Source organism: Liolophura sinensis, chromosome 1, assembly GCF_032854445.1.
Source record: "Liolophura sinensis isolate JHLJ2023 chromosome 1, CUHK_Ljap_v2, whole genome shotgun sequence".
NCBI lineage: Eukaryota > Metazoa > Mollusca > Polyplacophora > Chitonida > Chitonidae > Liolophura > Liolophura sinensis.
The window spans coordinates 85,151,658-85,178,284 of record NC_088295.1 but is presented as its reverse complement, the minus strand read 5'-3'; the positions used below and the strand labels follow the sequence as shown (position 1 = coordinate 85,178,284).

General features: G+C 39.3%; 1 protein-coding gene across 2 annotated transcripts; it reads right to left on the bottom strand.

Moving 5' to 3' along the window:
• Positions 1-591: 591 nt before the first annotated feature.
• On the bottom strand, positions 592-11,758 carry LOC135461905 (homeobox protein DLX-6-like). Of its 2 annotated transcripts, none has more exons than XM_064739188.1 (3): positions 8,832-11,758; positions 7,413-7,615; positions 592-2,346 (listed from the first exon to the last, which is right to left on the bottom strand). In XM_064739188.1, exons 1-3 carry the CDS (start codon positions 9,142-9,144, stop codon positions 1,996-1,998), a joined length of 867 nt encoding a protein of 288 aa, XP_064595258.1. In that variant the 5' UTR covers positions 9,145-11,758; the 3' UTR covers positions 592-1,995. The 2 variants fall into 2 exon arrangements, with proteins under 2 accessions (XP_064595258.1, XP_064595259.1); XM_064739189.1 differs by having other exon boundaries at positions 7,413-7,597.
• Positions 11,759-26,627: the final 14,869 nt, after the last annotated feature.

The window sequence follows — 26,627 nt, the reverse complement described above, 5'->3', positions numbered from 1 at the left end:
TATTGTCTGCCTTGACTTACGCACAGCCGACGGACATTTAATGGCCTCACCACAAAATTCCATTCATGTATTCGGAAGTGTATTGTATAAAAATGGACAAAATATTACTGAAATCCACTTAAAACTAATATATCCAGAAAGCGTGCGCAAGTTAATGTTCATACCGCCTGCCAGTGTGTTGTGGTAACAGCATCTGTTAATTTTTGGACATTTTTTTGTTTATAACACGTGGCAGTAATATGAATGTGGCTCTTACCTCCGTTTTCATAATCTAGTTTCAGAGTTCAACATGAACATACTAATGAAAATTACTGTAAAATAACCGTCAAATGAGCAGCACTGGACACTGATGGTACAGTGTCGACGTACTATTTCTCACTTTCGCGAGGAAATCTAATATATCATATATTTTAAATTTTTGAATAACATTTTTGAATATGGCGTTTAACAACAATCAAATAAGTAAATAAATTGATAAAATCTGTGTTTAATTACAAATGATGCTATAACGAACATACCGAATTTAATGCAATTTTTCATCACCCAACACCGAACGAGGAAGCAAAGAACACACTCACACAATAGGATATCAGTTTCACTTAATGCATTTATTTTCGACGAACTTCTCATTATAACGGAATCCGCCAATGCGGAAGAGTAAATCAGGAACCGTGCCTGAATATATGACATCGAAGTTTAATACACGTCAAGAGACGAATAAGACAGAGCATGCGCATAGATTAGGGTATCGTTTACAGAAAATATACAACAGCAATTAAACGTAACAATTTCACAACGAATGTATGTTCAGAGTGACAGACACTATGACCATTGGCAGACAACAAATGGCATAAGAAACAAATTCAAATACGTCTGTTGTTTGGATTTTAAAAACATTCTCCGCTCTTTTCTCAGCTGTAAATTTTCTAGAAACAGGTGATCATTTAACGCACAGATTAAGTCTGCTGTATTCTGAAGTCCGCTACAGGATAATGGTTTCGCCGATCTATTCTATGATAACGTAAAGTAAATGCGTATACATTAAAGCTTTTAAATAAATATAGGAAATAATATAGGCACCATCAAAATTTAATTTTGACATATTACGTTCCTCTATAATACAAATTTTTTATGCACCAGTCACTCGTTGTAGTAGGCATAACTACAGGCAGAGGACATGGAAAACATTAATACGTGGATTTCAGACTGCGTTAACAAGTGTCATTTCGGGAATAATAGCGGCATGTTCTTCCTGAATTCACTAGACAATTGTCATAGAAATGGTTTCTCGACTGGCCATTCGACGTGTACAGCTATCATGGGAGGTATACATCTACATATGGATTCTCAAGTGAGAACAGTTTTTTTGGAATGCCACTCCTGTGTTACGCACTTTAAAGCTGTTGACACCATGTATTGTATATGTGGCATTTCGAGTCCCAGTTGCGATCGCTTTCCCACACATAGATTTCACGGGTTTCGAGGTGTTTATCTTATCTCCCGCACACTGACCATTGTTTTGTGGTCGTGGATTGTTCGCGGGAGAAGGGCACCGCTAGATCCTGGCGATCCGCTGACCAGCTCGGTCCGTGGCGGTCAAAACCTTGACACGGCAACAACACAGCCACCTACAATTGTACTGTCTCACACTTTACCGGTATCTGCATGCACATGTCAGTTCTTACGCAATCACACATACACCTCCACAAGTTTTGTACTTAACACGGCCTGTCATGTCATTCTATACACCCGAACCCGCATTCCTCTCCTTCTGTGACCACGGCCTGGCAAATACCACCTCTTGTCTTTTTCCTGTACTAAACTTTCCAGGTTTTCCCGAGGTTGCTCGCACCTGGCCACCCTGTCCACCACAACCCCTGGCCGTTTGACGCGGCCAGTCCGGTACAGGGGCTGTTTTCAGCACATTTTAATTACAAGAGTAATTGTCGCCAGATGGCGTCGTTTTTAGACCAGTTCATAAAGTAGTTCATGACGTTATGTTAACAACGACTGTTGCTGCATGGCGTTCTGTGTGTACCAGGGATATTGTGACATGTAGGAGTTAGTTTGTGCTGTAGCAGACATATCTGCCCATGTGGAGGGTGGTGTGACTGACGAAGGTGGGGGAAGCATGGGTGGTGCCTGCTGGGGTGCCACTGGACTGCCCTGTTGGTGTTGAGGGGTGTGAGGTTGAGGAGGTTGCTGGGAAGGAGCCTGATTCTGTTGTTGGGGTCCTGTAGGAGAGTGATGGCTGTTAGGTTGCTGACCAGGTGCGGCAGGGTTGTTCTGTTGTTGTTTCATAATTTTCTTGTACTTTGATCGCCTGTTTTGGAACCAGATCTTCACCTGTAAAATGAAAAAAAAAACACTTATAATTCCCCTAAAGAGTTCAGAATCAAAAGCGCCCTGCTTCCTAACTGTGACTAATTTCGTACAGCTTAGAGCCAGGGACGGCGTTTGCATCATACTGAATAAAATCACCACTTCGAGTATATGAACAATTACAAATAATGCGCAAAAGAGATAGTATTTTGATTAACTATATCATTCATAAACTAGAACAGTACACGATTTGAATACTGATTTACACGCCTAAAACATTCCTTGGGTCTTTCTGGTAACACTGAGAAGTGGTTTCCTAATTCCATACCATGTAATATATCTTCTTACTTATTTGGTGATTTATGTTTGACGTTGTTTTAGAAATCGGCCTTGCGGTTTTTGGTATGCCACTGCCTGTTCCCACGCCTTGGTGTAAATATTACATAGAAATTATTAGAAATAGCCAGTTTTCTGAATTATTAAAATTAGGTGTTGTGCAAATACCTAGAACAAATTTTTAAAAATGGCAAAAAGAAATGCTGGGATGTCATGAGAGGACCTGCAAATCGCATCATCGCGCGTTTAATTCCTAATTGGCGGTAACAGTTTGAGGAATGGACGCCTCTGTACTACGTGTGTTTGTACCACAGACAAGACCAGTAAGTGTCTTTCTGGCTTCTTCTCCCTTCGTCGAAAACGATAGTTGTGATTTGTTTTAAAAAATGATGATGACAACATCTCCCGTCGAATGGCAGTCAGCAGCCACTTAAACCCGGGACCAAGAAAAGGTATTTCAGGTAATTTTGCGGCGTCGTGTGTTCGCCGGCACCGTTGGAGTTCCCGGGAGAGGGCTATTAGATACTGGTTAGGCTTTCATTGCTGGCGCATAGGTTCCTCCGTGGAGGCAGAATATGAGGGCGGGAGACAAGGCGGAGGGCGGTGCTTCACCCTACGAGTCTCTGCAGCCCACTATTGTGTTCCCTATCAGGCCATGGTGTCGGTGACATCTGCCGATACGGCGCCTTGGCCAAACTCGCTCACCAAGTTCCATTTTCTTTTCACCTGTCTACAGTTTCTTGTTCCTATATCCATCCCTAGTTCTCACGCCACTGTTTTAACATACTGCTAAATCGCTTACACACCAAGTTTAACAGACTACATGTTTTTAACATTTTCGTTATTGATGTATTATACTGACGACTACCGACTTTCGCATGAACTGTTCAGGATATGCGTTAATTCACAAAAGTCCCATTCTTAGCGTTATTTATGGGTAATGAGTCTCCCGTGAACACAAGCTCTGGTCATTCTCACAAGCAAAGAATTCTGTCCCAAGTATCGTATAGAAACTCTTTGAATGCATGCAATAATAGTAGTGATATACCATCAGCCCCAGAAACTGATCCCGATAGTGTTTATTTAATAGTGATATCCGCCGAATTATTTCCTTGTTTGTTTACATATATTGTTTTTTGAACAGCACTGGATAAGCGTCGATGTGGTGACGTTCTGTAATATCTATTTTCTCCGTTTTGACAAAGGGTTCTTTAGCGTGCATCGTGATAGATCCTTAGAATCCGTTCTACACTAACTGCTAATACAAATATTTGACTGATATGACAAAAAGGCAGAAAAAGCGCTGTGAGCCGAGGGCAATGGCGGATCCCAGTGACCACGCATGGCTGAGTTCTGTTGGTTTTCAAGGTGGCAGGCTCACAGCGGGGGGACCGTACCGGCTGGGCTGGCCGAGGGGATAGAGAGCAGCGATATCAGGGCCACATTATAGTGCAGCCTTCCCATGTAGTCCCGGGACACAAAGGCCGGCCAACTGTCAGGTATAGGGAGGCTCGGGGAGGCTAGTGATCGGGCCTGACAGGTCTAGCAGACGGCTCCTCAATTTACAGGCAAACCAGGTGTAATAATTAGCTATTAATCTGCCGAACCTTGAAGTTGTTCCTTCATCTCTATCTGAATGCTATCGTTCCCGCGCGGGGAAGATCTCGCACGGTGACAAGACCACCGGCGGACTAACACAAAATTGTTACTAATTTACCTTAACTCATAACTTAATTCCCATGCTATAAATATGATCGTAACTATCGGATTGGATGAAATACGGGCGGATTTAAACACGTTTACTTACAAATCACGTCGCGATATTTTCCATTTAAAAGTTTACAGGAAAACCAAATTTTTAAATCTCCAAAAAGTAAATTATTCTAACGACTATTTGCGTTTAAAAATCACACAATTGGTAATTCGCTAATATAGATCCGATTAAAGCTCTACAGTTTAACTATTAGCAGAAATGTGACAGGGAAACAAGTGGTAGCCGTCCACCGGGACGGAGAAATCGTCTCAGCTTTCTGAGTATCGCCGGGGGAATTGTAAATTAAACGATCCCCGATCAGATGCGAGTCCCCACTCGAGCTAATCAGACCATAATGGCAAAACGGGCGTGGAAAATTGATAGAATAAAATCGGCATCACGCAAGTCTGGTTGTCTGGGGAACTGACCCATAGCAGTCAACGGTTCGTATAAACAAAATTGCCCGCAGAAATATGACACACGGTGATCAGTTAAATTTATAGTGAACACAAAAATGTGTCATATGTGAAAATTTAATTACTCTTGCAAAATAAAGTATGTTAACAGGCTTCGCTATATATATGAGATAAATATGACTTGTAAAGGTATATCTAACGCGTCTATTATTCTACATTGATATAACCCGTTTTTGTAGGAAAAAAAAAAGATCCATAACATAATTATTAAATTAGAAAAATGTACGATAAAATTACTTGTTTGATCAATGCATGTGTCTAAATTATTCTCGTTAGTCCTATGCACTTCAGTCGAGTGTTATTTTGTGTTAACATAGCATGCTCTGAAAGACCGAATTGCCCCATGAATGTTTCACAAATCTGAAAATTGTTATACGCTTTACAGGCAGAATGAAGAGCGAAACCAAAATGTTTCTGTTGATCTATTCTACATGGAACACAGTAACTTGTTCAAACGAACAAAGACTTTTGTGGAAAACTCACTCCACCCACGACACGAACAGTTCACGGCTTCAGAGGACCAAGGAAGAGGGACAGTGTTCCATCCACGTGGGGCCTTATCTGAGATCTACCTGATCTTATCTGACCGTTATCTCAACATCAATCTCAGACCGGAAACAACAAAAGCTCTTGTTCAAAGAAACTTTCTGAGATACTGACTGGCGTTTGTAGTGCACGGGTACAGGGGTTCAAACACCCAGGGCGACAACAGACATTGCCAGTGGTGCAGGTACAAAGACGGAACAGCAGATTTAGCATGGATCAACCATGTGCACAATCATTAACGATTCCTTGCGATCAACTTAGCTCGGGGGAAGGCTTGTTGTTCAATGTTAAGAGGGTCTGATCGGTGCTCACATGGTATGTAGATAGAGCACGTAATTAGGGTGAAGGGTTGGGGAATCCTGTCAGCTGACCGGCCTTCTTGTGAGACGTGGATAGTCAGGTGGGACAATTTAGTCTAGCCCATTTCGCTGAAATCTACTTGGCTTTCTCTGTCCAGGATCATGTACATCCGCGCTGACAGCCAGTTTCAAAAATTAAAAATTTCCAGAATATTTCATTCAATACTTAAGGTCTGGATTATTTTTTTCCCAAATATTTCATGATTTTTTTCATTCATTGGTGCAGCTACATGTTTCTTGGCAGGGATTAATGCAAGCAAAATCACAGTAGCAATGACAAGGGCAGGGAAGTTTTTCCAGCGGTAGACGAGAGATGAATTAAGGTGAACACGAGGGATGCAATTTAGGACACAAGAAATTCTAGCTTGAAGACGCTTCCTGGCAATAAATGACATAGAAGTCCAGTCCCTGCTGCCGATAAATGTACAATAGGAACTCAATCAGCGGAGAGAAAATGGCTCTAATGTTACCTCTACGGAGAGTGGCCACGTGATACAAAAGTGATCGCCTCCCACGAGAGGCTATCATTTGCATAATGATAGATAATAAGACACCGATCGGAGTTCAGAGAAAAAATGTCAAAGTCGAACGGTAAAAATTGAGGATTTCAAATGATGCCGATTACATATCCCCAGAGGAAAATGATAGGCATGTGGCGAACTGGGCCTCGGGAAGAGCTAGAGAACAGCCCCAGTCCGCTACTTTGTCTCCTCATCACCACACATTTTATATACGGCCGGAGAAAAAGAGAAAGGAAAATGGCGGGTGTTATAGTGGTATTATTTCGACCGTCAGTTGAAGTTGTCCAGACTAGAGACTTGGAGAAAATGATAGTTAATTTGACGGCTATTGTATGTTATTAGGCAGAGCGATTATGATAGTCAAATCAATGACCGAGAACAGGTAACATCCGCTCAGATGAAAGATTTGGTAAACACCGTCTAATTCCGTATGTAGAGAGAGACTTATCTTGTCAAATAAATTAACTATGGAAACTCAAACGGCTAATCATGAACGTCATTATGAAAGTTGGTCCCGGACCGTTAGGAGAAAATTGCGCATAATTTCGGGAATCAAGGCAAATTTAGCTGTTGACAAAACTAATACTTTAGTGTAATCAAAAATGGCAAGTCCTCTTTTACTCGGAGAAAATGAACCAAGATTGAAATTGCGCTATTCACAGACGCGTATATAAACCCGAAAATAGCACGAGACTGGCAGGCAGCAAGAGCAGCCGTCTACAAGATTGCTTCATTTCTTTTGTTCGCACACAGATTTATACATACGACGAGGTGGCAGGATTTTGAGTATACGTATATGGAACTGGACGTATGTTTGCTCTATGGCATCCGTGGAAACGTTCAAATATTCGACATAACCAGGAGTTTTTAATTATTAATTTTCTACTTATAATTCTTTGCTGGATTTTTACCGACTATTTTTCAAGGGAAAACCCACCTGTAATTTTAAAGTTTACGGGCATGATTTAAGAGGACTGTTCATTTTGAACAATGGTTTACCTACCCGGATTTTAATATTGTGCACCACGACGGCTAATACAGAGGGTATATCATGAGATTCTGAGTTTGTTATATTTTCCTGTCGTGAACTTGGACTTACCTGTGTTTGGGTCAGACCCAAAGATGCCGCTAATTCCGCGCGTTCAGGTAAGGCCAAATACTGCGTTCGTTGAAACCTCTTATTTAGCTGTTGCAACTGAAGACTTGAGTATATCGTTCTTGGTTTTCGCATTTTCTTCCCCTTGCCATTAATTCGGAGTTGCTCTTCTACTTGAGTCTTTTCTGCTGTAGGAAGAGAAAAGACTACTCGAAATATAGAAAATGTGTACACAGTTTAAGAAAATCAATTAGTATCTCATGCTATGTAAAAATATAACGTTTTAATATCAAAGTAAGCTTTAAACTGCATTATAATATATTTGACTTGAATTTGTTTCGAGTATTTCTACTTGTTTTGCGAAGGCTGTTAATTTTCTTCACATGTCTAATTCCACCCAAAACAACAGATATATAGATGTTTTTGGAGTAATCCCAACTTTGCCCGCTAAAAATGCATTTACGAATTCAATTCCTTAAACGTCTTCTGTCCGTTCTATTTTTGTATCGGTTACAGCAGGGTAGGCAACATTAACTTTATTATCAGCACAACTTTTTGGACTATTCAAAATTGATTTTAAACTTCCCTGTATGAATGTGTATTTTTCTACGATATTTATACAATGTACCTTGCAAATTTCGCCGCCGGGTTTGTGAGTGAACGGTTTTGGTTTAACGGTTTGCTGGGCCTGTGTACAACTGTCAAGTTACGTGTGTGAATAACATTGTATATATTTGTCTATGTACCTATTATAAGAAGCCGCGGGAGTCTATCACTTCAGGCTGCCACAAGGATTTCAGCATTTTCCCAGGAGTGCCAGCCCTTCACCCCTATTCACGCAAGACTAACCCCCACTCAGAGATTAAAGACTTTCTGTCCAACATTTCAGTGACACCAGTGGTCAGGGATGTGGCCAAGTGCCACTTGATCTTCAAAACTTGTCCGGTTTTCTTTGACTTCCCCAATAGAACTCAGGAAATAAACGTCTACTATTATTTCTTTGTATATTTTAGAAAACCCTCACTGGAATTGAATTTTGTAAAGATGACAAAATACCGGTGTTTGTGTAATCCACATTTTAAACACACTTATGGGAGCCTTCAGGCTTTAACTTTGCCAATCAGTTCTCGTCCTCCGTAATCTAGCCTACGCTACAGCACGGATATAGACAAAGTGAATGACCTTAACCAATAGGTTTTTTTTAATTCGCGATAAAATTGGATCGCCAATGATCTCCCGGCGAAGTTAAGAAGGTTGCGTAAATACACGGAAATGAGATCTCGTAAACTATAATAACATCAATTTTCCAGGGGTCATTATCATTTTGAGAAAATTAAGTCAATAGCAATAATTATTGAGTTGATTTAGGGTTTGTGACGAGTGGACTATCGGTAATCGATGGGTAGGTATGGCGAGGCTTACCTTCTCTCTGGGGAGACGGGGTTTGATACGGGGGCATTGAGAAGTGATGATGAGCGGGAGTGTTGTAACTCGGATGGCTCATACTGTTCATGGCATGGAAAGAGTAGCCCAGGTGTCCTCTGCTGTGGTGCTGGGATGACGAGAATACACCATCGTGTTGAGAGTGCTGGGACGGGTACGACGATCGGATGGGGTAGGCGGGATGGTGATGGCCCATGGCTGGGGGCACGGGCTGTTGCTGGAGTTCCATGAAAGCCGATTTACCGGACATGTCCTGGTCCAAATGGTCCACACTACCAGCCACGTTCAGCATTGCTATTTTCTTACCTTCCTTGAAGGTTAAGACTGACCGAAGCTGTAGATTACAGTGATGCTAGCCCCTTGTCTATACTAGCACGGCTTCGTACACACATCCAACTAACAACTTTCGCCACTACACCTTGATTAGGGGTAATTTTCGTCTAAGTGTGACCGATGTGCTGATGAGATGCTCGGTAAACTACTTTACAACAAAATTTGCAGCGACCTAGTACTTAAATCGACAGTGTCTGCCCTCAACAAACATGAATATGGATAAGTTTGACATTAACCCCGCCCAATAGTGCGACAAACAAGCTGTGATTGGTTGACCGGGCTGGCCGCGGTCATCCTATTGGAGAGGGGCGTGTCTTGGTTGGCTGAGAATTGAAGCCTAACTGTGATCGTACACTGCACTCCGTCCGCAGAGTTCCTATTTTTATTGTCACAGTTGAGCGACTTCCATGAAAAGAATTGTACACAGAATTTTATTCGCCTTTTGTTGCCGTCAGACAGGTCTGGAGTAGCGAATGACAAAGTATAGAGTCCTGTTTCACACAAATATCACCAGTGTTGTCGATGAATCATGTTTTAAGCATTAAACTTCTAACAGTTTCCTCAAGAGGTACTCGTCGTTTGATAGTTTGTTAGTCTGTAGATCAGACTGACGACACCGAGACTTAGACTTCCTCTCGGAACATACCTTTTTTGGCTTAATCAGAGCTCCAGACGAGCCGATGTTTGCCAAATGTTCACAATCGGTCTTGTATATGTTGCAGTTATTCGCAAAACTTACAAATTGCTTTATAACTTTGTAGTGAAAGGTAATATTTTGTTTTGAAGATGAAGTTAGTTTTCCAGTGAAAACGACGTCAACGATGTAGCCCTTTTGTGCACAAAGTACTCTGTAACTGAGATCGATATGTCATCTCAGGGAAATACTATGTCAAGCACCGGTGATTTGGGAATAAATCGCACCGTACTTATCTCTTTTATTCCCTATCTCTTATCTCAACTAGGGTGTCTCGTGAACAATGCTGAACAAATAGGCCACGCGCGTTCTGCTCTGATATTATCTTCTTGCTATACTGTTCACGGAGGACAAGAGGAATTACACTCACTGCCTGCATACGTGAACACAGTTTTTAGGTAAAGAAACATACGTTTTGCCGATCTTAACGCCAATTTGGTGTGAACGAGCTACGATATCTAGATTAAGACAATCAGCCAGTGTGCATTGGTGTTAAGTTGAATTTATTTTTAACTATTACATTGAAAGTTCATTAATGCATGCAGGTTCAGCTTAAGCCAACTTAGGACTTCGGATAATTGATATTTGCGTTTAGTCGTTTGTTTGAAACCATCGCGGCAGACCTTGTTCACAGTTTGAGAACCAGGCGCCGTCGTCTTCCAAGCAATCAAATCAGAATCAGGTGAACTGACCAAACCGATTCTGAAACAAAGTCCCCGTTGGGGTGTTCACACCTGACTGTTTTAAGTTAATGACTGTCAGCTGATATGTAACTGGATTAACGGGGCCTAACGGTGGAAGTCAGAAAATAATATCTTTAATTCTGTAATCCCCATAGAGATTAAATATATATCTTTATAAATTCGAACCATTCCCACAGAACTGTTATGGTATAGTTTTACAGGTTTACATAAGGGGTCTAGGCCTTGTAATAATCCCGTCCCCCGCGACCTACCCGCTGTGAAGTTAAGTGTTAGAACAACCAATTAATCTCATTAGCCCGTACAAATACAGGAATATGGTTCAAATAGACGGTGTATCTAGCATTAATTCGGCCTATGAGTGTGATCTCTCACCGAGATCAATAGTTCCAGAGTTGAAAATTACAATAATTTTCCCACATATCATGATCTGGCTTCTGGTTTTCAAAAGGCGGTAAAAAAACATGCTTTAGTGTGTTGATAAGCTTAATTTTGTTTTAGAGAAATATAGTCTCAGAGGGAAAAACGTTTAATTTTCTTTCTCACGGGGCAAATAAATACAATTTAAACTCAGCGTTAAACAAGACACAGCGGTCATATGCGGGATTCTGTAATGTTTGCAAAATTAGAAAAAAGTACATAGAGTTTACAGGACACAAACTATTGCCATGAAATTTATTAAACAACAAGAAATAGCTGTTGTTGATATCAAAGTAAAACAAGGTGATTGACCTACAAAGTTAGTGTAAAATTTGGACCTTGAAACAGTCCATAGCTAAACAATAATGCAGAGCTATTGGGCAAGATTTATGTAATCAGTAAATCATAAAACTATCATATTAATTATAGATACACATACCCATATTTACAGCCATGGGGTATCCTGTAAAATAACACGTTTAGAGATAAAGCCTTTGTTTAATGAGAACTCAATTTAAAAGTGAGCTGGCGCTATATGTAATATCACTGTAATTGTGTTAAAAATCGAGCCTACCTTCTACAAAATGCCACCGAGTATTTCCCCAAATATTAAACTCACATGGTTAATTGCTGAATGGTTGAGCATGGGTAATTTGTTATATCCATCAAAAATGTCTTTCACTATAGTCCCTGCTATAGTTAGTAAAAGAATACTTGTACATTTCAATTCTAATGGGAATGTCCGTTCTGATGAGATAAGAGCTTATAATTACACAGATGTTGTCTGTTCGCTATAATCACTATGTTTTGTTATGTAAATATCGCATGCAGTCACCATCTATCATGTTACTGTGATGTTTTCAAATTTATTCTGCGTAATTTACAAGACATTGCAGTCTTTATTCGAACAGGTGATAATTCTACCATTCCGTAGGTAATCCGTAATTAGCTATTGTAGCTGTAATCGCTGAACAATTGGGCAATGGTGTGTTGGGTAGACGTGTCAACAATTCCGCAGGTGACATCGACTAGGATCGCAACCTCATTCCACACATGCACTTATTATATTTTCAACACAGTCTTCCCTGTTGCACACCCAGGTAACACCGTAGAGTAATTTCTGCTTCTAAAGTAGAGCGTCAAATGAAGTCATCTGCTGGCAAATCGTTACCCTTGTGACAAAAAGGTATTCTCTACACAAGATCTAGTCACATAAACTTTATAACACAAATAAGTACGAACTTAAAACACTCCGTTAAAACAACTCGTAAATCTTTTCGTAAATAATTTAAGGTATACACATACTGTTATTATTAAGCTTGATGTTTTGCGAAGAAATATTATTACTTTATCACTTTCTTGAGTACGGCGTAAACACTAATCAAAAAAATAAATAAATATTTTCTCGGCTGGTTAATTAGCGACAAATACCAGAATGTATACATGTTGTGGGAAAAAGAAAAAAGTATTTGTTGTCTACATGTAATTAGTCTGCCTAAAAAGTAAGCATATGAATAACTACATGTGTGAGTTGAAAATCCACTTTTAGGGGCTAGTAATGGAACGAGCTCTGTGGGATTTTTTTTTATTGTTTATGTCCGTTGACTGACAAGACTGCTGGCGATGGTTTTGCTTTGGGCAGTTTGTCCTTTGTCAAGTGCAGTCAGTTTCTGGGACAGACAAACGCGACGCGAACCTTCCCAGATCAAACATCTTCAGCAACTTTTCACGTAAGCCTTGTCAAAGGTGCAAGACACGCAACTTAGCAAGGCGAGAATGGGATAGACTGTTTCGCGGCTGCCGGTGTAAAGCTCATTCAAGATTTGTCAGCTTTAACAGTTGTAGTGAGTAAATTGATCGTAATTCCGTGTGACGTGTCGAGGGTCTCTTTCACCGTGTGCCCCGTCCCAGGTAAAGGGGCTGGGTTCATGTCTGCTCCCTGGGCTGCCCCCTCTCTCCGCTGTTGTTGGACAGGCTTAGGAACAGCGGGGACTGACGCCGGCACCCACTGGTTCAAGTCCAACCAGCCTCTAGAGGACATGTCGTCTGGACCCCTTAATCTTTACTTCACGACGGGGGAGCTGGCCCGTGCCCATTGTTGTGCCTCGTGAAATGCCTATTCATCGGTTTAGCCTCCTCCATAGGTTTGTTGACACACTTTTCTTGTGGCCTGAAGAGTAAGTAGCTCCACTACTTGAGATGGTCTTGCTAACAATGTCATCGGTTGCACATTTGGGGCGAGACAGGAGAAAGAGCATGGTCCCCATTCCCGGTCGGGGCGGAGCCTGAGAGTACTCTACAAGATGCACGTAACAACAGGCAGCCAATACACTGTGATTCCTGGGCCTGTGTACCTGGCCCTAGCTTGCCCTTTGTACTGCAAGAGCGCCATTCCACCCATTGACTCATCCATAATCCCATTTGCTTTGAACTACAATGTTTTCTAAAAAGTTCAACTGATTCAAAGGCATGTATTTGGCGCCCAAACAATAGCTGTATATGAGAGTAAATTGATCGGCTGTAATGCCTCTACCTTCTGCCGTGTAATTTGGCAGCAGCGTAAGCGAACGAATATCCCAAGGTGCCAAAGGAAGAAGAGCGCACACTGCAATCATGACGCTATGCTATCAGAGTTCCGTTCATGTGATTACACATGTTATGTGGAAGCCTGGGTGTTCAGTATGCCGTAAGCAGAATGCCAGAATTGTTACAAGTACCATACCATGCGATACACCTGATAACAGCTAGGACAAAAGCCCCAGCTCCTTAATAACTATGCGTAACCAATAACACGTGCATGATCCTGTTGCTCAGAGAGATTCTTATCACTTTCTACAGGCTAACTTAAACTACATGTACCTCATTTTTACTTCAGGTTACAATTAGGTTTCAGGTAACACACCTTTGCTTGTCAAAGTAGACCTGCCGTGAAATATATGTTTATTTCGGCAAACCTATTGGTATTGACCGCCATGTATTTTCCATATGCCTACGCGTTTCTTCTCAGTCGCTTATTTACTATAGCGAAAATTGATTCACGTGTTCCATCACGTCGATATGTGTTATCTGATTTGATATAAGATGACTGAATCCAATATAAGATAGGTTCACACTCAGGTATACATGTTCTCTACAACCAGCTTTATACTTATTCCATGAACGAAGTGAAAGGCACCAGAAAGACGCTAATGTTAACTACACCTGCCTTTATTGCAATCACGCTTAAAAGAAAAGCAACATTTACCTATTATCGCTATTTATGGAGGCTGGGGTTGCAAAATAATCTCACGATATTACCCGTCAGACGTCTTGTGGACTGTTTCTTAAAAACATCAGTTAAATGGGAAACATTTTCTCATGTCCTAATTACATTAATATCACTTTTGGCTAAGTATCTAATAAAACTGAAAAAGATTCAGTCAGACTTGACGCACTGATTCGCCAATAGTGACATGGATGAGCTATGTTTTTCACTTACCAAACCAATTTTGAATGAAGGACAGAATTTATAACTGACCTTCGCCCGTCATCATTTTGCTCTGTCTAACTTATCTTTAGACAACTTCCCACTCATGGCAATTGCATGTATTAACATGTGTCCTTTGCACCGACTAAGCAATTCTACTGTCACAAGGATAAAATCTACAAAACACCTTTGCTTGACTAAATGTAGAACTTGGAAAATTACGTGATAAGTGGTCATTGTCTGTGATTTTTCAAACGAAACGTGTATAAAACGCCTTGCTAGTGTTATGCTTTTTGTTTTTTTAACTTTATGCTGTTTGTTCGGTAAAGTATCGGCAGAGCTTGACATAATACTGACATGTGCTATATGCAACAATGCATGGCAACAACTGGCAATTAACTTTGATATCATTTTAACAGCCAGTCATCCGCTTCCAACTTATCATGTTTTACGTCATAGCTGCCATCGCAATGAAATCCCGACACAACCACAGCTTACTTAAAATCGATCGTACATGCGTTACTGTCAGTCACCGGGTTGCCCTTATTTCACATGCAGTCGCTCTTGCAGAGGCTTGGCTGTTTTTGGTATGTTAGAAACTGTTTAAATTCTCATTTAATAGCGTGCTGTGGGGCTAACAATAGATTCTCTTTGTTGGGGCCAGTTTATTCATTCCTGAGGGCCAACAGGCACACGCTTGAGCACGTGGCGTCAGCAGCGCCTCCTCGTGGTTGTATAATGAGACCCTTCCAAGTCTCGTTAGGCTGGGCAATAGAAGTCTCTTAAACGTTTTGTTTGCATTTCCAATATTTCACAGGCATCAGTTTTGACAGGCATTGTGTTGAACCAGCTATAAGATATATGAAATGAATACATTGCTCATATGACAACCCTTATTAAAGACACTCGCGTCTTGGCTACAATTTTACTTGATTCTGAAACAAATTAAAAGTTACTGGAAACTGAGGTAAAACTCAGGTTATAACACTGTTTCACATATTGTGCCAAAAATGATTTATATAACAAACGTGATAAACATACACGCTCTTGAATAGCCAGTGCATGGTAACGCGAATGTAAAAGCTAAAGAAATACTCCAGTTTTATAAGCACCATTTCTACCACTGACAATAATGCTCAAGGGATCGGTCAGCGCGCCATTGCTGGCGGACAAGGGGAGGTCACTGGCAGTTATTAGCATGGCTAAGGATCAAAAGGGCAGAAAATCAATTAAGTCAGGACAAGATTTCGTATGGTGATCTTGTTCCTTGCTCTCGGCACTCTGCTCTTCCACTCCGGTAAAACAGCCGAGTGGTTGAATATACGGCTAATAGGCAGGAAGTTATTAAATCGCAATTTTCTTCATCAGAGTGTTTCTACATTTGTCCACTACGGCCTGCCGCATGAGGGCCAAGGGAAGTTTCCCCAGCTTGCTTCCTGTGCCGTCTTTCGCGCGATGCTGTGGCCGTGTCTCTATTCTACTATCAGACGCAGGGCCAATACTTTTCTTGAGACGTTTCTCTGTTGTGCTAGTTACAACCTCTTTGTCCGGGCCAATTGCGGCGCAGAATTCTACACTTCATCATTAGTCCTCTTTGGGCTGCAAACGTCCAACACGCGACGGGAACTACTTTACAAAGCGGGCCTATTCTTGCTTCTAGTCATCCATAATGACATCATTTTGAAGATCTTTGCCACCGAGGTTTTAAAGAAGAAAATATCAATCATTTACCAGCCCAATAGCTGCCATGTTACATGGAAACGCTACTGCAATCATTGAATCAAACAGAATACGACTTAATGAATATCAAAAAATCTGTAAGGAATTAATAAACAAGATGGTGAGATCTGTTTCATACATACACGCCACTGAGTCAGTATTATCGATTTAACTTAGACAATTTATAACATGATGCATGTATATACTCGGCATGGATTAAAATATCTTGTTCTTTTGGTTTACAATTAAGGTTACGATGTGACAAAGTTTTGTAAGCCTTAAAACGAAGACCATTTTGTGGATATACTTTCAAAATTGTGATTTTACAAGAATAGCCTATAAATGTCATGGAGGAAAAGGTCACTACAATCTCAGGTGGCCTGATGCCATTTTACAGAGCAGAAAATTTGTATTCTCACAACACCCCCCCCCCCCCCATGGATAAAGGTCCCTATTATATCGCCACCCTGAATGGAATCTGAGATTCTCATCTGAATAGAACGCGCACACTGACCTTTGTCAGTTTGCCTTTGTCGAGAAATGAGGTGATATTCTTCTACTTTAACTCCATTTATTTCCTGATAATTCAGGAACGGTATTACTATAAATTTAAATGCTGGAAAAATATGTCAGTGCATTCGATCTTCCTAACAATATGCACCTCCTCTTATTTTAACACCAGGGCCTAGTTGTTTGAAAGTGTATTAGCTAATACTGGTATTAAGTCATATTTCATATTTAAAATTTTAGCCAAACTCAGGGGCCAATGCACCCCTCCAAAGTCAAAGAATAACACCCGCAGATTTAGTTCATATTTAATACACTGGTACATAAACCAGTTTTGAACAACATGGCACAGGTGCTTTAGAATATCTCCTCATTTCAAAGTTGTATATACTCTCTATACATGAATAATGCTCTCACTTGTGATCTAGACTGTTATAGAATGGACGTAGCAGCTAAATAAAGTCTGAAATAACAGTGCTAGACTTCCTCAATAGACCATCAACCGCCATAACTCTCATTTATAGCACATTCCATGTATGGAAATGACGCCATTTCGTCCTATCGTCGTTTTAACTGAATGTATGCACAAGACGTATCAAATGTCAACTCATTTCGCAGTAGCTAGCCGTGCTTACATCTCAGGCTATCTTAAGGTCTTATATAAATATGATGACGCAAAATAAATACTATAATTATCAGAATTTTGACGTAAATTAAACTCATAAACATAATTTTTTGAAAAAAAAAAGGAATTAATATAATGCCGACATGCACGACATAAAATGTTGATAAATGGAGCAGGTGTGAGATAGAATGTAATTAAACTGATACAACAATAGACAGTATTGTTTCAACATCATAATTCCAATCAGTAGCCATGAGTATTCCCATAATTGCATGGTTAGAAAAAAGCATTTTTCCATGTTGCGCACTTCATTTCTTTTTTCTAAATAGAAAAATAAATTTTGGCGATGTAATTTTACACTTATAGCAAGCGTTTTAGATCCTGTGCTATACAGGGATAAAAATAAATATGAGAGAAAAATAAATACAAGAAACAATTATTAGTTTTTAAAAAATTATTGCCACCCCTACCGCTCCAAAAATCCCCAGTCTAAATGTTACATTCACATGCTTTTAGAGACGTTTAGAAACTTTGCGTTACCAAGTGAAAAACTTTCCTAAGTCTTAAAACGTACACCATTTTAATGTGATAATTTACATGCTGTTTTAGTATTAATCAAGGCAACTGTATACGTGTAGATTAGAATTGGTTGTATGCAGAAGAACTTCAAGATAAACCGGATTCTTTAGGTCAAAGAAGATCAATCAATAGTAATGTGTATTTGTACGCGATCCCAAGCTTTGCTACTATATATATATTACACAGGTTCAGGCGAATGCATCGTAAATAAAATCTTACGGTTCTATTACTTACAAACAACCAAATCTCCACAATTATATTTGACATGTAAATATAGGCTAGACATATTAAGGTTACATTTAGATAGCTTTTAACTGCCTTTTAACTAATCATGCCTTCTAGGTATATCATTATAAAGACTATCTACCTGTTGGAAAAAATCCAATCATATAAACTACCTTTATAACAAACTTAAAAAAACCTTCATTCGACAATTAACAAAGTTCATCCAAGGAAAGGCTGAGTATATACACGGAGCTTCACAAATCAACATTCCCGAATCACCGTTGTCTGTCGCACTGAAGTCGGTTATATCCATGGCACATAAATAAGTAACCATGCACACACAGGGTATCTTCTTCTCTTGTCTAATTTTAAAGCAGCTCCATGCTCTATTGTAAGTAAGGTATAAGACAATAACGCACATATTGCGTAGTACTATATAGGCCAAACGAGCTATGACTGCATGGTAACTGGTGTGGCAGGACTCACGCCCTGCCTGCTGTACCCCACTACTGACATTTGTTTCCCTCATTCAGCCATGTAAGGTTATATAATGACAATCTAAACAAGCATCACTCCGGCATTTGTACATACCACCAACAGCAAAAGCTGACAAACAAGCATCACTCCGGCATTTGTACATACCACCAACAGCAAAAGCTGACAAACAAGCATCACTCCGGCATTTGTACATACCACCAACAGAAAAACCTGACAAACAAGCATCACTCCGGCATTTGTACATACCACCAACAGCAACCGTTTTCCAGAACCACAACAAAAATCTTTATGGTTGACATGTTACATGTTTACATTTTATGGTATCTCTAGGCGTCGCATCCGACATTCGTGTACCAGTCGTCAACCATAATAAACGCTCAAGGTCAACAAATGACAAGACGAATTTCCACGACAGCTTTCAACACAAACGACAAAAGAAAGTATATTCCGGAAACAAATTATACGAAGGAGTCATATATAAACAGTAGCTGTGATTAAAGAAAAAATTGGGGATTGTTTTAGGCGCGCAAACTTTACCAATGTATTTAAATCATGTCGCATGCCAGTTAATAAGTTGCTGTTACCATAAAATGAGATTAAAATTGTGTACCCCATGCAGGTGACATGTACATCCAACGAGGCGATCATCTTCAACACAATGTATACACACGCCCGTCATCCTGGTTAAGCGCATCTTAGCCACAGTTATAATGCACAGCCTGACAAAAAATCTGGACATTCTGTCCTTGCATATTTACCTATAAGAGAACTATACTCATTGTAAAAACGAAGAGTAAACCATAGCCGTTTGGCGGAATATCCTTCACAAACCATTTACGTGTTGTATGATACGAACAATAACCAAACCATATAATAAGAATAATACAAAAACTCCTTCCAGGAAACAGCAATTGGTAGATTTCGGGCCTAATATTTAAGACATGCGTGCAAATTAAAATAGTGAATAGCACATGAAAGCAGTCTACATCATCTATGATGTTATCTAAACTGCTATATTTTTGCGCATAAAATATGTAAACGTGTTCAGAAAATGAGACCTTCATATTTCATATTTCATTTCATACAAGAATATGAATATATTTTTATCTGGCTATAAATAATGGGAGCATTAAAAGATTCTTACGTTGGGGACGTTTTATTTGTTTATTTTATATAACACTCGATTACATTTTATTTATGCAACCCCTCACCCCCCCCCCCCCCGACCCTCAACACCATCATTACCTCAAACCATGCACCTCCTACACAGTTGAGCTGACTTTACCGAAGTGAAAATGCTTCATCTTTATTGGCAAATGGAAGAGATTATCCACACAGTGAAACGTTACAAAAATGTAGATATTTCTGTGTTTACATGACCAGGACGCCTTACCTGGCCTGTAAATTGTCTGTGCTCGGAATACGAACGACAACCATTTTTATTATAAAGATACACGTATCAATGTCTCTAAACAAACAATGCAAGCTATTCTCTCTTCGCAAAAATGACTACCTAACCTGGATGTGGGTTATTAAGACAGATGAATTGTTTTTCTACTCATAGTGGACCAGAGAGAGCCTATAGAGAACAAGTTAACATAACAAGGCAGGCGATAGCATGCAGATGACAAAAAACAACAAGGTCGACAGAGATCAACCCATTTACCTAGGGACAAGCAGGTGATTTGCCGGGAAAATAAGCTGACAAACACTAACAGCTTCTGTAGTGTAATGTGATAATATCTGTATTTATTTCGGGTTAATCGGTTTCTGTTTGGATAAAGTTCAGACAGCGCGTGGTCCTTGCTGGAGACGGCGGTCCCAGGGTGACACCCTCAGGTGTTGATCGGTGTGAAGACGGCTGAGTACTTACCGCGACAGCAGGTGAGAATTCTTCACTGAAGCGAACGTAAAAACAAACAAGGCCATTTTCAATAAACTTGCTCCTGTCCTACTGTGAGACAATTATATTGAAAAACCTGCAGAATAAAATGCAGACTTTGAATGGACATATGTAGTGCATTAACATTTTGTTGAGATATTTATGATAAGTTATATTTTATCATTGTACAGTTCATCTGTTTATTTGAATTTTGTTTAACGATGTACTCATTAAGTTCCCATTTATAGGTTTATCATTCTATAAATGGTCAAAGAAGAATTTCTAAAGCCATGACAAGTCATAAATAAACTAATTTCTATAACTTTTAGGGTAATTGGGTTCTGTATGTTTTTTATCTTAGGTAAGTTTTTTCGATGTAAAGAAAATTGTTCATCAAAAATGTTTAATTAAATTATACCTTTATTAAATAGCATACATCTTTCGCAATAATTATGGATTCAAAAAACTCTAAAACGATTATTAAAATTTATAAGAAATGTTTGAAAATGTATGTAAACACAAACTTTATATGAAATGCAGAATGCTCGGGATTCTGATAGGAACCCCTAGAGTCCTTCCTCCCCCTTTCACTATATCATAAGGGTACTTAGTTATTTGCACCTATATACCATCGTAAACATGCCGGTGTGTGCGGGCAATTATCATCTGGTGCATGCATGTGAATGGAAAATAACGGCTCAGTGCAACCATAGTATTCGGTAAATGGTCACGTATAATTTCTATTTGGGCGATTCCACAGAGTTAATTTCCGTATATATAATTACATAATTGGACGATACCACTAATGCGGTTAATATCCGCAATTAGACAGATAACGAGAGTGTAGAGCACCTGGCCCGGCAATCAGGTGGTCGCTAGGGACCGACTTCTGTGTACATGAAAGTATACTGGAGTAAATCAACAGGCATGGCGTGCCCACTGCCCATCATCACATAATTAATAAAGAATGCGGATTTTTGAAAACGCCAGTGTCAGGTAATTCGATACCTTGGTCGGTTAATCGTCAACGGTTTGCACTAACGTTTAATTTTGTTTTTATTATTATAATAAAAAAATATTACACATCAAGAGCTTTATACCAAGGCGCATTTATATACTGCATGTAAAATAGAGGAAATATATAAACATTTATAGTTAACTTTTCTATATGATAAATTTGTCGTTATCACTCTTTTAGAATTCATTTCTGAAGACGGTAATTTTAGATACTTATAATATAACCTTCATGAAAGACACATTAATAGAACGCGAATACCAAACTGTCTGAATAAATGTATTAACACATATCAAAGGCTTTTTAAAAAAATTTCTCCTTCTTAGTTTTGCGCTCTTCCATTAAATAAAAATCAGCAAGTTTTTCAACAAATAATGTATTCTTCTTCAATTATGCATTGATTTTTCTATTTTGGTCTAATTGCATTGGTTCTATATATAAGAGACAGCACTCCACGAATGAAGGTATAAAATGATGGAATATTCGGCTTTAGGTGTATAAAACCTGCAGTGCCAATTTCAAAAAATTAAGAAAATTAAACACAAATCATTAAAAAAAATTCCTACATTTTAATTCTTTCTTTCGTCTTGGTGTTTTCTTCCGATGTCACCTAATAATGCAATCTGCCATATGCATCCCAAGAAAGGAGAGAATGGTGATTAAATAATTTGACGTTCACTGCAGCAGTGTGAAAACAATATTACTGCTTAACCAAGAGTGAAAAAATATTATTGTGATAACATTCTGTCTTTTTGCGGTGTATAGAATACTTTGAAAGACTTTTAGCCTATTCCCAGTCTTTTAGCCATTGGTAAAACAGGTTTACCTAATATACTTCAGACATTGCTATTGTAATTTCATATATATTTCATGCTTGTAATCATTCTGGGACTATTTGCACATTCTTTAGAGCCATGATAATGTATAATGTCTATTGTATACATTCAAAATGAACCACGAATTTATTAATCAGTCATAAAACAAGTGTAGTAAAAATGATACAAATATCTGGCATTGTAGTCTAACCCTTTGACACTTTGTTGGCTACAGTGAATCGATGGACAAACGGATTATTATTCCTGTCAGGTTAATTTATTACCGTGCGTTTTGTATTCAAGAGATTATACTCTCTACTGGCTTCGATAAAAGACTGGAAACTCTGAACTGCACTAAACCTGGAAAACGTTTGCGTCATATCAGTCAGGCCAGATATGTGTTAAAATCACGAAAATATAGTTTTCTTTACATCCCGGATAATCGGTGTGTTTAGTGAACTTATGATCGGTTCGTGCAGGTCGTAAAGCGCCATTTGACACGCCACAAAGCTATGTTACTTCAGCCTGTACAAGGGTTTGTTATCAAACTAAGCGACCAAGATATAGCCTAGCAGGGATGTATATACCCTAATTATGGCGAAATGGGAGAAGTCGTATTGTTTACGTGGCTGTAGACGAAACAAAATCAGTTACACAGCGGTAGACAAGAACAATGAAAATTCAATTATTGTCTTATCGGCGTCATCATACGTCACCAGAAGTTTGTCTCGCGCCGACAAACACGTGCAAGCCTGCATGGCGTTCCTTTTGTAGCCCAGTTGACAGTCTTTGTTAGGTAACGGGTAACTAACAGTTAGATTTTCACGTAATCTCTCTTAATGCAGAATGAAACCCGGGAACGGACCCATATGGGCGCTCCATGCCGGACTGCCATGGGGGCACTAGCCTAGCCCAGCATCGTGTCCATAATACAAATAGTTGTGGGCTTTAACATGAGCAAAATGGAAGCGTTAGTTATCTGACAGCAGTGGTCAGTTTTTACACAAAGCCTAAAAGCTGAACTTGACCTACTGACCCGACCAGAAAAGCACTATAAGAAATCAGATTAACAATAAAGATAATTTATTGCTGACATCCTTCATATGCAATAATGGTCTGGCATAGACATACATACCATTAGAACATGACCATCCTCAGAAGCAAGTTTTTCCCGAACGCTTTGTCACGTGAGTATAACATCCCGAACAGAAAACGAAATTATTTACAGACATTTGGAATCCATACACTGTGTGCGACTGTCACATATTCCATCTTGTTACTTTCATTTGACACATGTAGGCTAATATCCAACATCTGAAATGATACTGTAAAACATTTTAGTTTCCTCTTGTAAGACATAACTTGGGCGGGGAAGAAGTACAAGAGACACCAGGACAGGTCCTCCAGGTGGAAAGGTAACGAGCTTGCTAGGGACAGCCTTCTCACAGGTAAGTGGTTCCATGAAGCAAGAAGATCACAGATAACAATCTAAAGTTGTAAGAATTAAGACAAACTAAGTCCACGATCTGCACAGTCCAACAGCTCCCGTTCGAATGATTGTTCACACTAAGGTCTTGGCGATTTTGAAAAAAATATTGTCAAATTTGCGTAACCTTTTGACAATGTTAAAACCCGAGTCATTAAGCAATTTGGTGTTTCGTGTCCTGTTATTACGCCGGTAACTGTACGTCCTCTCAGACCCTAATTTACTCGCCGAATTACACCCGATTTCTGCAGGTCGCGTGCTCATATTCTCCTCAAGAATGACAATCACAGCGGTTTCAAATATGTGTGGAGTATAAGAAACCCATGCACTTACATAGGGTTCAATTTCTGAGCAACGTATGTTGTTTATTTCTGCTCTAAACAGCTAAATTGTTGCCTTTTTGTCATTCACCCATTCAACACCACTCTGCACGTTCCAAGTCTTGTATTAATTATCCTCTCCAAGTCTCCAGTTAATTTCCCAGAAAATAATACAGTTGTGATATTTGTAGATATTTTAGCTGGATTCTGCAGGGTTTAATAAGTCAATTTAGGAAATAATTGTTGTATCTTTGGAAGAATGTAGTTATTAGGAGTAAAATTCTCCCGGTAATACCCCGGCACAGTAGGCAATATTGTGTCATTTTCTGTCCAGGCCCAGACAGCCTATTATTTTGATAAATAACAGAGGAATCTCCGAGGCTAATTTGAAGAAATTAGCCTCAGTGAAGGCATGATTGGACATGCTGATAACCAGGGCTTCGATTATCTCTTTACCATGCATATGGTAGAGTATATATAGTTAGAACAACGTGAAGTAGTCTCATATGTTGACGATACTTCTCCAGGGATAATATGTACGATCCATGCATTTGTAAGGCAACTTTATAAAACTCTGCTGAACTGGCTTTTAAGGCGATCGGTATTGTCATTCAACAATTTGACTGAAATTACTATTGCTGCCTGAAGCCAGGATTGAATTTATTGCTGTCCGTGTCTGATTGACCATGTACAAGAACTGAGTGTTTTTCCTTTATGCTACATTGTATTTCAGAATCGTCGCTAATGGAAACCTATGATTCACAACAGACATTTGGGCCTGTTTTCATGCCGAATAGACGCTCGCGACATATGGGAACTTTTTGTTCAGTCGGATTGAAATCGACACAGGCACGGCCGTGTAGTAATATAATAACCCCTCACTCTCTGTACAAGATGGAACTGATACTTTTCTTGATGTTTACAACGCACTGCATTGCTTTCTGTATAGTGAATAAATAGTCGTGGAAGATATGTTTTGTTTCAACACATCGTCTAATAAAATGTTTTTCCTGTTGAGGTGAATTTATAAAATTATTTTCCCGGAAGCTGATTTGAAAACATAGAGCTGGTAAATAGTTCTTATAGTTCATATGTTTATACATTGGAATATCAAAGGCGTAGATGCATATTTACGGACATAAAATATCAGATTCAATGCTGGGAGAAAACGCCAGGATTTGGGTTCTCACGTCCATCTACAGAGAGATCAGGGTTAGGTCAACAAAACTAGATGTCCTTGAAGCCACACTATATTTGGTGTGGTTGTGCGCTCGGTGGCACATTAGCTGCCGTGTTGTAGGTTGGCTGATTGCTCTATCCCATCATATATCCTGCTTCTGAAGGTCATAGATGCGGAGACTGCTCGCCCAGTATCGGGTGAAAATGATAAGACCAATTTTGAGATAACCACACATAATTAAGGGTTAATTATCCGTGACTCAGAAAACAAAATTGCCAAATAATTTAAACCAATTCTGGCTGTCATAGCACAAAATGAATGTTTTCCTTATAGAACCTACGTAGGCCTAGCGGATAGCGGAAAGTTGTGGCGTCTGGAAACATTACAAGGTAAATTACACACGAAGTCTGAATGAAGGATCGGATCCAATGCTGGATCTGTTCCGCCATTACGCCATTTGCCTGTCAGACCTTGGACGGTAGATAAATCGGCATTCAAATGGTGTGAAAACACATCGCTTGATGGAAAGCCGGCCAATTTGCTCTACTTATAGATGATACTACGTCACTAAAATTCCATGTACAAAGTGCCTACTATAGTACAAAAGAGCATAATTGCTCACCATCATGCGGAGATAAATTACTCGGGTATATTTATCTAACTCTTCCTTGTATTATTTTTAGTGTAGCTTTTATGTCGCTTGTAGCATGTGTTACAGCACGTGGATAATAACTATATATGTACAGTGTATACAATAAAAGCGGTGTAAATATTACGCCTGGAAAGTTCACTCAATCACAATCAGCACTTACATGTACTGATGTTCATTTCAGACGAGAATAAATTTTACAATACATAAATAACACTCCAGCTGGCAATTGTACAATGTATAGCTTGGCCATTTGTATTAGAGAACATAGCAAAGGACAAGAAACACATCACTGACATCTATAGTCAGTTTCAGACTGGACATGATTTCAATGAGTTCTCGAACTGAGTTCATTTACAGGTGTATTTCCCATGTTTTCCACTTAACATATGCATTTATTGCTTTTAACCCCAAAAAACAAATCGTTGAATAAAAGAGGATGATCATTATCTGACAACACTGCATGCGTGCTTGCATATATGGGGTGAAAATTATCGAAGCTTTCTACTCCTTATTTAAACATACTTGACTGGTTTCAGAATTTTATTCTTGGAGTTCGCAGTTATCAACATCGATTAATTTCTTTGTAAATAATATAAAGTTTGAAATCCAGGCAAAACTACCATATATATGCAATACAGAATGGGGCATATTGACATAA

Bases quoted from the DNA above. Each gene is read 5' to 3' on its own strand.
- LOC135461905 (XM_064739188.1), bottom strand. From the start codon at position 9,144: ATGCTGAACGTGGCTGGTAGTGTGGACCATTTGGACCAGGACATGTCC. The intron at 7,616-8,831 runs GTAAGCCTCGCC...TATTTCGAGTAG, and splicing joins CCCGTCTCCCCAGAGAGAAG to TCTTTTCTCTTCCTACAGCA. The intron at 2,347-7,412 runs GTAAGTCCAAGT...TTCATTTTACAG, and splicing joins TGGGTCTGACCCAAACACAG to GTGAAGATCTGGTTCCAAAA.